This window comes from Diabrotica virgifera, chromosome 7, assembly GCF_917563875.1.
Source record: "Diabrotica virgifera virgifera chromosome 7, PGI_DIABVI_V3a".
NCBI lineage: Eukaryota > Metazoa > Arthropoda > Insecta > Coleoptera > Chrysomelidae > Diabrotica > Diabrotica virgifera.
This window is the reverse complement of record NC_065449.1, coordinates 176394430-176407978: the sequence shown is the minus strand read 5'-3', so window position 1 is coordinate 176407978 and position 13549 is coordinate 176394430. Positions and strand designations below refer to the sequence as shown.

Sequence of the window (13549 nt, the reverse complement as noted above, 5' to 3'; positions counted from 1 at the left end):
ATTTTCATGAGGAATCCAAATCTGCAATAAAAAATGGGGGTTCCTTTTTAGATTTTAAAGTTACCTTCACTCCACCTTCATGGGATAGAGTGGGGAGTCGTGTTTAGTGTCATTCAATAGGCTTTTGAAAAATATTAAACATGTATTTTTGGTTTTGCATTTGGAAGTGTATTTCTCGAGATATTAGACTGTTTTTATAGTTTACTTAGAGTATCAGAATAAATCGTTTTTTTTTCGATTATAGCGCCATCTATCCACAATTCGAAAAAATATCTCGAATATAAGTTAGGTACTTATTTTTATGTAATGAATTCAAATCTGCAATAATAGGGCTTTTCATCGATTGTCATTTGCATTTGTTTCGAGCTTCTGTCATATGTTGTATAATCTGTGTATAATATTAAAATACACGGATTATACGACATATGACAGAAGCTCGAAACAAATGAGTGTGAATGAAAAGCCCTATAAAAAGGAAGTTCCTATTTAAGATTTTAATGTTACCCCCACTTCACCTCCAGAGAGTGTGAAGTGGGGAAGAGGATAGATTTTTGAAAAATATTGAAGACATATTTTTCGGGTTTTTCGATGGGATGTGCATTTTGCGAAATATTCGAGCGTCCCACTATTTTTGGGACACCCTGTATAAATTGGGTAATAACGGTTAAATTAGTGGTAAAGGACTGATTATAGCATTTATTTTCATAGACAAAGTTGAGAAACTGTAATTAAATTTTTGCAAACATTAATTATTTTTTAGGGAAATATAAATATAATTATTTTAAATAGCTTGAAAAAATTGTATACACAGCTACAGCACGATTGTAATAATGCGGGATCTACATTTGACCAAGAAACAATATTTAATAACAAAACCTCAACACCCACCATCACCACCATCTACCATTATTGTCTTCTAAACACTATCGTAAAGCCTCAACAAAAAGGATGCCCAAGGTTTCCATGGGATACTTTAAAGCTACAATTTTTATTCTCTCTCTCTATTATGGCGCTACAGCTCAAGTCGGGTCCTGGCCTCCCCGAGCATCTGTCTCCAAGTATCTCTGTTTCTGGCTGCTCTCCTCCAGTTCTAAACCCTCAATATTATCTCGCTTTAGCCGATTTAGCATCGGTTCTCACTTCGTCTATCCACCTCTGCCTTGGTCTACTGCCTGACGTCACACCATAGTTCCGCTAAGCGTTCTATTAGATGTTCTGTCGTTATCCATTCTTATAAGGTATATTTGCTGTAAAGGGTTCTTTGTAATATTGGTATAACTCGTGGTTTATTCTTATTCTCCATATACCATTGTCGCAAATGGGTCCCAGTATCCTCCTTAATATCTTTCTTTTAAAAACAATTTTATTCTATTGGAAATGAAATACTGGAATATACCACCACCAAGAAAAATTAACACACAACGTCCGCACAAAAAAAAATAGTAAATTAGCTACAGATGGCCTTAATACTATCCTGTTTATGTGTCACTGAATGTAGACAACCATATTTTCTCAACTTTCCGTTCTGTTGGTTGGTGTCCCTGTAACACGCTAAAATTTGTGGTTATGTTTCTGTCTACACAACCGTAAAATATACAAATTTTTTATTAAGAACAAGATGACCGAATTTACTTTAAGCTATCGTGAAGTTATACCGGATCAAACAGTTTTTGAAAATTGGAAAGAAATCTCCCTTACTACAGGTAAGATTCATGACATCATAATGGTAGTATCTTTATTCAAAAATTGTCTTTTTAGGTGGGACACAAAGTACTCTCCAAGATATAAAAGTAGCTGAACGAGCCAACGGATTTTCCTATGAAGATTCAACAAAGCATCATACAAGAAATAGATTTATTTACTGGTAGGCAAAACTAATAAGGCTTAACTTATTCTTCTACAAATAATACTTTTAAGACTACATAGTTAGCTGCACTGGTATTGCAACTATTATTGCTTCTAGTCGAAATATTATTAGAATAGAAAACGAATATTAAGATATAGAAGCTGAAGAGCAGGCAGGATTCAAGACAAGGAGATCAACAGTTGAGCATCTATTCTGTATTATGCAGATTATTGAGAAGAAACTGGCAGTCAACCAGGAGGTGCATCTGTTGTATGTGGACTTGAGAAAAACTTATGATAGCATCCTACAAAACAATCTATGGGAAGCATTAGAGAAAATCAACATAAGCGCAAATTTAATAACAGTGATAAAACAATTGTATACCAAAACTACAGTAAGAATGAAAGTTAGAAATGGTCTATCGAGAGGATGCTAAATTAGCAGGGTGCTGCCTTTTGCCAACATTATTTAAGATCTGCCTCGAACAAACTGTAAAATTTTGGAAACGTAAATGCAGAAACATGAGATTACCAATCAACAACAATACAATATAACTATGCATTGTCATCTGAAGACGACCAACTTGTACTAGTGCAAGAATACAATGATGTAGAATATATTACAAGGAAATTGATCAAAGAGTACAAAAAAGGGAGATTGGAAATAAACATAAAGAAGACTGAATATATGTGTATCAGTGGGACACAGCAGGTCCTTACATTGGGCAATGGGAGAATCATTAAACATTGCAATGCCTACAAGTACCTGGGTATGATCATTACACAAGAAGGGAACGCAGACCAGACGATAGAAGAAAGAAACAACCAGGGAAGAAAAGCAATTACCCTTCTCAATAGCATTATGTGGGACCAATTAATATCAAACAATAACAAACATAAGATATACAATACAATTGTTAAGAGTATACCTAATCACTTACAACAGTGAAGTATCGCAAATAAAAGAAAAATACAAGAGAGAATTTGAAGTAACAGAGATGGATTTATGGAGGCCCTAAGCAGGAAACCCACTATTAGAGAGGGTAAACCAATAACATAATAAGAGAAATTATGAAGGTGAAACACACAATAGTAGATATTAGTACAGTAAAACCCCGATATAACGGACTAATTGGGGGACTGGGTGTCCGTTAAAGCTGAAAGTCCGTTATATAAAAATAGGTTTAAAATACCTAAATAAAAAAACTTTTTTTTGAAATATGTACACTGTATTTAGTGTATTTAGATATACAGTGATGAGCGAGTTAATAACCAGCAAAATAGCGCAAAAGATGGAAAACATATTAAGTTGTGAGATAAAAAGAAATGAAACTAGTAGAGCTGGGATATTTAGCGATATTAACCTATGAATTTACATTATATTGATTGTTTCCAACCTTTAGACGTATTGGATGAGTTTGGCAACTACCACTGTCACAGTGACAGTTTTAGTTGACATACTCCTCTGATACGTATAAAGGTTGGAAACAATCAATATAATGTAAATTAATAGGTTAATATCGTAAAATATCCCAGCTCTACTAGTTTCATTTCTTTTTATCTCGCAACTTAATACATATTCGATCTTTTGCGCTATTTTGCCGGTTATTAGCACGCTTGTCACTGTAAATAAAAAATACAAAACACAAAATTATTCCCTGATCCATGGGTTGAATAAGCGATGTAATTTTTGGCAAAAACATAAAACTGAAGTTTGTAGGTAGGTATAGCGTTTGGGGTCCACGGGGACCCCGTTGGTATTCAATATATCTTGGGATGTGACAGGTTAAGGTGGTATGACACAATGTTAAATTTATATAATTTTTAGGTACAGTTACCGTCACTATTTCAAAACCAATTTTCAACTTGTGGGTATGTACGTGAACTGTAAACTTTCTAGTTTAATAGTATCTAGTTAAAATTTCCAAAGAAAGCAGTAATTTTTTTATAACTGTACTTAAAGGAACCCATGTCATAACTTACTTGGTAGCCTGCCCTAAAAATTGGATTTATGTAATAATTTTTGAACTTCGGTACAAAATAACTACCATAAATGATTAACTATGCAATAAGATTTATTTTAAGCAAACGTTCATTATTCATACTGCCATAATTTTTAAATTAACTGTACCTAAAGATGAAAATTATACTTAAAAGCTGTAATCTAGGGATGTTGTTGATGCAACCGTAACAAGTTGGCATTGTTCTAGTGATAAATTAGTTCGCCTATCACTTAATAGGTGAGAAACTGAGTTCACATGTCATTTAGTAGATGGCAGCAGTGATGTATTAAATGGCGACAGATGCGCGTTTGCCAAATGTTAGAAAAATCTGCAAAACATTAAAAGCGAGTTTTGTAACCATGGAAATACGAATCACGTGGTTTTGTTTAGAAAAGTGGCCCCTCCCCCTGCCAGTAAACATTTTGGACTTTGTTTGAGTTTCAATTATGATTGTAACCCCTCTGTGGCTCAGTGGTAAAAACGCCTACCTTTGGACCTAAAGGTTGTGAGTTCGAATCTCACCTTGGTGGAGAATTTTTCATTTAATAAAAATTAATAAATGAAAATAGTTTCTCTCCTTGTGGGATCGATACTCACCGGAGGGACCGCAGACGTTCGGATACAATTAGCGTTTCTTTGCAAAAACAATGATTTCAACTTTGCTAAGTAACAAGACATTTACCCAACACACACACTACACATTACACTCATATGTATACCTTGGAACAGTCGTCAACTCGAAATGGGATCAAACAACCGAAATACGATCTAGAATAGAAAAGGCCAGAGCAACATTTAACAACATGAGAAATGTATTCATCAAATTCGACATATCTATCCCACTTAAAATACGGCTGCTAAAATGATATCTTTCCGGTCTTGCTGTATGGAGCAGAGGCCTGGACAATAACGGAAACATTAATACAAAATCTAGAGGAATTCGAAATGTGGGTGTACCGACCTATCCTCAAAATATCCTGGACGACTCACACTACCAACGTAGAGGTATTGCGCCGAGGGGAAAACAAAAATAAGAAATCTCTTTCACACTTAAGAAACGGAAACCTGAATACATCGATCAAATTATGAGACATGACAAATATCGTATACTGTCACTGACAATACAGAATAAAATAGAGAGCAAATGTGGACCCAGAAGAAGAAGACACTCATGGCTTCAAAACTTACGCCAATGGTTTGGACTAACGTGCCAATGTCCGCAACGGACGAGGCACATGAAGAAGAAGAAGAATAATTTAAAATGATATATTCTTCTTCGTCTCACTGTGCTTATTCGTTCCGGATGTTGGCGATCAGCATGGCTATCCTAACTTTGCTTGCTGCTATTCGGAATAGTCTGTTTGTCGATGTATTGAACCAGTTTCTCAAATTATGAAGCCAAGATATTCTTCTTCTCCCTGGTCCTCTCTTCCCAATACCTTGCCCTGAAGAATGAGTAGCGGCAATCTCTGTTCATTCCTCATAATATGGCCAAGATATTCTACTTTCCGCTCTTTGATAATATTGTGTGTTAATAATCTCGCATTTCTTGCCCATTCTACGTAAGACCTCAACATTACGCACACGACCCATCCACGAAATTCTTAAAATGCGACTGTAATACCACATCTCGAATGCCTTGAGTTTTCTTAAAGAAGCTTCGGAAAGAGTCCAAGCTTCTGCTCCGTATAATAATCTAGAAAATACATAGGATCTGATAATAGAAATTTTGTTACCAAGTGGTAAACGAGATTTCTGAAACGAGACATCATTATGAACGCTGATCTCGCTTTTCCTATGCGTTGTTTTATTTCACTAGAGTGGTCCCATTGACTGTTTATGTAGGTATAAAGGTATGTGTAGCTGCATGCCCACTCTGTCAATTGGTTGTTGGTTAACCAAAAGCCGTGTATATAATATATTTCGCTCTTACTGACTACCATTACTTTCCTTTTTTTCGTATTGAAATTAAGTTCATGTTCACTGCTTATATCTTATATGCGCGACATTATTATTTGCAAATCATCTAGGCTATTTGCAAAAACTACTGCGTCGTCGGCATATCTAATGTTGTTTAGATCTATCATCTAATCCAGTTTCCTCCAAGATAATTTATGAGTATGAGCTTATCATGTTGTACTCTATCAAATGCCTTTTTGTAGTCGATAAAACAAATATATAGGTACGTCACAGTTGACATATCTGCATCTCTGCATAAGCACTTGGACAGTCAATAGAGCCTCTCGGGTGCCTAAGGGCAAGGCATTGCGGAATCCAATCTTTGTCCGTGATACTTGTTCTTCGCATTTTTTATACATTCTGCTGTATTACTTTTAAAAATGTTTTAAGTAAGTGGTTCATTAGGCTAATTATTATTCTGCCTCGCATGTTGAAATGAGAAAGGAAATGAGTGAAATTTTCCGAGGAAAAAACTTCCCCTGTTGAAAAAACATTCGATATGAAAAAAGTTATTGTAGTGACTCTGTTTTTCAATTGACTTACGTATTTTACATTTATTAAAAATACTAATTTTATACTCGATCTTCATTCTCAGAATTAGCATAATTCTTTTTTGGTCATTTAGATAGGCACTTACTTGTATTTCAAATAATTGCAAATTTCTTTAGTTTGAAATAAATCCTTTTGAGCAGGTAACGAATTACGAATTGCCGTCTAATACAACATTAAATAATAAACTATGTATTTCCAAATGAATGAACGTTTAGTATCTATTAATGAGAATTTACCCTAGGCAGGTAAAGAAAGGATTAACAACTGTCGTCTGTAAATACAAAGTACGATTAAGATCGAGATGTGCCGAGCTTAAGTTGCAATACATGGCATCAATGCGGTGTCGTTCAGAGAACTAAATTTAATAATAAAATATATGTATGTGCTGCCATCTATTCAAGGAACTGTTAAACGTTAGTTTAAAAATTTGCCACCTATTTTGACCATAGCGTACTAATACCCCCTTAAGCAGGTATGATATTAACAGAACGTTTTTAATTTTTTTTTTCATTTGGCCGGATTTTTTGTCCGTTATATATCCGAAGTCCGTTAAATAGAGGTCCGTTATATCGAGGCTTTACTGTACCAAACAAAGATGGTATGGACATGTTCAAAGAGTATCCAAAGAACAATTCCTGAAACAAATCCGAACATGCATCCGTCATGGTAGAAGAATAAGAGCAAGACCCTGCCTTAGTTGAAGAGAAGACATAAACTGAGAGAGATAATTAGATGAAAACCTTTGGACAGACCTAAGCGAATAGTGACTAGGTATTTTAAGACTTATGAGAATGTTTACAAAATACAGTGGACTCTCTCTATAACAAACACAGATATTACGAGGTTTCCATACGAGGGTTGTGTGATAGCTCATTTGAAAGGTTATTTATTTCTCTATTCACTAATATAAACATTAACATAATTATTTATACAGGGTGTACAAATTTTTTTTTTATTAAATTAACTTTGATTAAATTTGATAAATAGAAGAAACATTTTTTTTGTACACCCTGTATAAATAATTATGTTAATGTTTATATTATTGAATAGGAATTAAATAACCTTTCAAATGAGCTATCAAACAACCCCTACTCTCATTTAAAAAAATCATCGATTACGTCATCACGCTCAGATGGATGACGTCACTAGTATTATATATATGCCAATAAGTCCTAATTTAAAAATAAAAATCGACCTGTCTGAGGATTTCTCTTGAAATTTGCCCATTCTCGAGATAATGAATTTATGCCAACTCAAACGTCCTCACTTACACTACAGTGTCGCGTCCGCTTGATTAGCAATTAAAAAACAAAGGCGTTTCCGATATTGTATTGCAAAAAACTCTTTGGGATTTCATCAATCAATGTTTAAAGAATATCTACCTACCTTGGTAACTTTGAAATTTTTAGATAAATGTCCGATTTAGTGTTAAAAATTGCTGATTTCGCAATTTTCAAAATTTTCAATCGCTTATATAACAAAAACTATTGACTTAAGAGAATAATCACTAAAGACCTTTTCTGTTTGGAATGATTCAAAAAACCTAAAAAAAATTTGTTCGATGCAAAAAGAATAATTTTAGGAAAAACCCCTAATTTTTCCCCTCGCCTGGCAAGGTCTTATGCTCTTCAGAATCGCCTGCCATTGTACACATTTCTTCTAAATGACTTACTCAAACACATACTTAAATTTAAACCATACAGGAGAAAGTTTATTTTACCCCCTAAATTTGCACTTTTCGATTCACCTGGTAGATACACGTGCACCGCTGAGGCCTGCCAGGTCATGGTTTTTAGCCTTGGTGTGCTATGAATTATCACTAGAAAAATTTCTAGCCTTACAGGACGACCGTTAGTCGGAGGGTTCACTAGCTCTTAGACTAATGTATCATCTTTATAACTTAATTTGGTTTATGATTCTAATTATTCATTTTAGGAGAATCAACTATGATGTCTTGGAATTGGTAGAACATAGTCTGGATATCAATTTAACAGCAAATAGAGTTAGATATAAGTTTACAGATACTCCTATTCTGGATGGAGTTTCCATTCACGAAACTTATGAAAACATTATTGTGCTTGTCCCAACTGTTTGTAGTATACACCGTTTAATTTTTCCACACCCTGATAGGTTTCATAGACAGGTAAGTATAGTTATTAGCGTGTATGACAGCTCACCTGTAACGTAATTTTGTGTATTTGTAATAAAATAATAAAGTATTTTTTAAAAAAGTATTCTTAAAAGTCCATTATTAAAAAAATGAGAAATTAAAGATAACCTAACCCACCTAATTAAAAATCTTCTTCAGCTTTTTCCCATTATGAGTTTCTCGTTATTGTCTCCTACACAGTACACTGGAACTCCGATAAGTCGGCCTCCGATAACCCGGAAGTCCGACTAACCCGGACCGATTTTCATAAGACAAAACAAAAAAATTTTCAGTTTGACTGAGTTTTTTACTTAGAAATGAACAATACTGTATACAACTATACGTAATTTAGATGTATTGTGCAAGTGTATTTCATGTTTTTGGAATTATAATGGAGTTTATCTGTAAGGATACCATATTTTATTAATTTTTACCATATTCTCCGGGTAACCCTGATTTTCGATAATCCGGATCGGCCACGGTCCCGATTAATCCGACTTATCGAGGTTCCACTGTACTTTATTCTCACAGTTACTTTCTCTGAGATCTCTATCTATCATACAGTTGAGTCCGGGAATCTTTACCTGTGCGTCATCATTTAAAGCATACGAAATAAGTCGATCATAAGTATGATGACGCACGGGTAAAGATGCCCGGACTCAACTGTAAGTAGCATTTCCTATATATGTTGTCCATCTTGTAGCATGTCTTATTTTCCATCTTCTTCCTGGCAAGTCCCAGTCCAATATTCTTCTTGGCCACCTGTGCTTTGGCATTCTTTGTAGATGCCTGTACCACTTCAAGGCTCTGTTTTCCAATATTTTTGTAATTGAACATTCTACTTCCATACTGATCCATATTTACTCTGTTCTTATTATATCCTCTCTGGTGATGTGTAGACATATTCTCATAAAATCTAACTTAACTGTTACTATTTAGTCCATTGAAATGTTACATTTAGGGTTGCATTTCTTAGAGGAGTCAATTTTATTTTTTTAATGTGTAGGGGGGTTGAGTATGGTACAAGCTTAAATTCAAGTTTTTGGGGTCGCCGCCTTTGTCCCCCGGCCGTCATCTTGGAAAAAGGGGTGCAAAGGGGGCAAAATGTAGCAAATTAAATTTTATACAATTTTATATCTATTACTTTTTATCGTCAAGTGACCAACAAAAAAGTTATAAACAAAAATAAGAGAAAATTTTGTAAGAAGTTTTATTTTGGATGTTATAATTTTTTTTCCCTTTCATTTTACAATAAAATAACATCATAGCGATTTTGTAGAGGATTTTTCAACGAACAATTTCCACTATAAAATTGCTTAATTTTATTTATTTATCTAGGATTTACAGCGCTCCAACCTTAACCAGATTCTCGAATTCTCACAATACAATACAGGAATACAATAAAAACAAAACCTTGGGCTTACTTTGCTATCTATATATTTATTTACTATAATTTTAACATTCCTATGCTATTACTAAGCTATTTCTGACCCTTTTCCCGGCCACTTAGGAGATAGAGTCTGGAGGCGGGTTTTTTGTGTGGTATCCCCAATCAGGCCTAATCCACGGACAATTTCTAGACAAATTAATATTATTTATTATTATATGTTGAAAAAGATCTATCATAGTTATTATTTTTTCATTTTTTTCGATGGTCCAGGCTGCGAGTCAGTCAGCTCTGAATCAGTATCTGAGGTGAATTGTTGTGGTATAGTGAGAGTTAGAGTTGGCATCATTGTCGGTAATTCATCTACCAATTCATTTTCTTCAATAATTAATGTTGATATGTCTACGATGTTGCTGCAACTTTCACCACCACAATAGAGTCACACTGCTTAACATTTGAGGTCTGCTTTTCGGCAATCACATACACTTCCAGTTTCCATTGCATCTGCTAAAGATAAATTTCATAAGCTCGGGGGTACTGGAGGCTTGGAAGTTTGGATTGGTATCCAAAATTTCCATGCTTTTTCCAGCCCCAATTTTCTGGATCACAATGTTTACCGAGCCATGACTGAATCTGGTGATACACTCGGAGTCTGTGGAAACGGGCTGCATCTTGTGTCATAGGAAGTGAGAAGAGATTAAATGCATTTTTTGTCACTGTTTTAGCGAATCGTTTGTATCTCATTGTTTCCAGAGAATCGTCTTTATTTCCGCCATATAAAGAGACAAAAAACGTTCGCCGACAACAGTGAGTAAAGATGGCTCGACTTTTCCACTGACAAATAATTCTCCCTGGAGGTATCTTACAAATAAAATAACCACCACTCATGATGCGCTCTTACAAAAAACACAACATGCTTATCTAATCACAAATATATAAATTTTAAATACAGGACTCTCAATAGTATTATCTATAAAACTTAAAATACTTTTCACAATTTTTAATACGACTGCCAAATAGGTAGCACAACTGTAAGAATAAGTTAAGTAGAGGGGGACCGACTGCTGTGCTACCTAGGATAAATTGTAATAATAAAAGTAATAGCAGGCAGATATTCAGTCCGGCACGGAAGAAAAATGACGTAACTGCAAATTTTGTCAATTTCTGTTTATTGCGCAATTAACTTCTAAAATACTATGTAAAGATGATACAAAAAGACCGAACTGTAAAAATGTGCTGAGCCACTATAGGGTAGTTGCGTCGTTACTCAAATACGCGCTATGTTAGACCTTGTTTCAGATGCATAATGACGCAACCGCAGATAGGGTTGAAAATGGGGCGATTAAATTGAGATAATGAAATTCGAACCAATATCGATGGAAATAAAAGCCATCGTTGCCAAAAAACAAACGCCATACCGATGCTCCTGGACGATTACTCTTCATTTAATCCCTATTTTAAATATTTAAAAATCGTTTTTATTTGCTCTTCTGAAGAATTTTGCATTTTGCGGTTGCGTCATTCTTCTTCTGGACCGGCGAATTTGTCCTCAAACAACTTCTTGGGCCTTTTCGATATATGCTTAGGGTAAGTTTTATAGTGGGGAGAAAGGTCAAAAATAAATAAGGTTTAGTAATAGCATAGGAATGTTAAAATCATAATAAATTGTATAAATAAAAAATATTAAGATAGCAAAGTAAGCCCAACGTTTTGTTTTTATTGTATCCCTATGAGCATTCGAAAATCTGGTCAAGTTTGGAGCGCTGTAAAACCTAGATAAATAAATAGAATTAAACATCTTTATAGTGAAAATTGTTCGCTGAAAAACCCTCTACAAAATTGCTATAATGTTACTTTATTGTAAAATGAACTGAAAAAAAGTTACAACCTCCAAAAGGAAACCTGTTAAAAAATTTCTACTTATTTTTGTTTATATCTTTTTTGTTGGTCACTTGATGATAAAAAGTAATAGAAACAAAATTGTAGAAAATTTAATTTGCTACATTTTATGTTTTATTAGATTATCCGTAGGGTTGGTAGTTTACGAGATATAGCGCGAAACCCCTTTGCACTCCTCTTCCAAGATGGCGGCCGGGGGACAAGGGTGGCGACCCCAAAAACTTGAACTAAGCTTCTACTGATCCCCCCTACATATTAAAAAAATAAAATTGACTCCTCTAACAAATGCAAGGTATGGCCTAAAAAATGTAATATTTCAATGGAGTAATTTTATTTCGTATTGGTGTTGTCATTGTCATACTTCCTCTCCATATTAGGGTAATATTTATCACTGTGCTCTGACAGATCTTTTTTGTTTTCTTTGGTTAGAGTATTGTTCCATATCAATCCATGGAGTGCTCTCGTTGCTTGTTTTCCTGTGCTATTTTCATTGCTATACCTTTCATACAAGTACCATCCCGGCTTATCATTAAGTTTAAATACTTAAAACTCTTACAACTCTTAATAGATTCTTCTTCTAAACTTAAGTTTAAATCTGCAACTTCTGATTCATCAATACATAAGTATTCAGTCTTACACATATTTAGCAAGAACACATAATTTAAGTAGATAAAAGTTAAAAAAACGTATTAAGCTTGTTTATATCTAAAAGAATAGAGAGAGAAAAGTACAATAGTACAAAAGACAATAGTAAAATACATTTTACTATTGTCAAAAAAAAAACAGAAAAAAAAATGTTTATTCATCAAAGAAAAATTGCTTTTCACTTAAATTAAATGTGAATAATAATTCTTGAATGTTATGGATCATCTCTGGAATTAGGTATATTATGAATTGCCAATTCCTTTTTCTATCTTGTAAATTTTGTGGTCACTTATTCTCGAAAAAACAAATTTATTCTATATTTTTGCCCCCACTGTTTATTTCATATTTTTAAGTTAATTGATTTTTGTTTTTTTAGGATGATTTACTAGGAGTGCATCCAGATTTGGCTGCTCCCTCAATATTTTCAAAAGCTTCACCTGTGGATGCCAGAAATCCAAATACTTTTTATGTTTTTAATAACCCAACCACTGCCAGTATGTATTTCCCCAATTTTTTACTGAAGTATTTAATAGCTTTATAATTATTGCAAAATTACACTGATCAAAACGAAAAAGGAGCCACTAATTCAATGTAAATTGTAAATTTCATTAGGTAGGAACTTTAAAATTTACGTCCACCCAGTAAACACATAAAGTTTTTATAAATGAAAAGAAAATAAAATAGAATAGAATAATTTTTATTTGCATTAAATTTTTACATATTTGAGCAAATAACGTCAAGTAAGAGTAAAAGTAAAAACAAAGTGATTATATAAATCTGAAGTACATAGGACAATTATTATCATAATTAAAATTAAAAATTAGACATTACATGTTACAAAAACAAAACAAAACAACTAATACTCTAAGTATTCCACCACACTATATGGTTCTACAATGACCAGATATTTAAATAACTCTCTTTTAAATCTTCCAAATTGAATCTCTTGTTTTAACGCTGATGGTAACTTGTTGTGGAATTTGATACAGGCATATAGTGGACTCCGTTCTGTTAGAGTAAGCCTGTGTCTAGGGATAGTTAGGTTTAGAGCTCTTGTGTGATTGGTATGATTGGGGATGTAATGGTTAAATAATGAATGGTTCTTAAAAA

General features: G+C 33.8%; 1 protein-coding gene across 1 annotated transcript in view; it reads left to right on the top strand.

Annotated features, from left to right (window-relative positions):
- Positions 1-1543: 1543 nt before the first annotated feature.
- Positions 1544-13549, top strand: part of LOC126888321 (nuclear pore complex protein Nup160 homolog) — a 139147-nt gene continuing 127141 nt past the window's right edge. The window contains exons 1-4 of the mRNA XM_050656457.1: positions 1544-1703; positions 1759-1864; positions 8295-8502; positions 12816-12933. Coding sequence (XP_050512414.1) covers positions 1619-1703; positions 1759-1864; positions 8295-8502; positions 12816-12933 — 517 coding nt within the window. The 5' untranslated portion in view covers positions 1544-1618. The remainder of the gene's footprint in view (positions 1704-1758; positions 1865-8294; positions 8503-12815; positions 12934-13549) is intronic.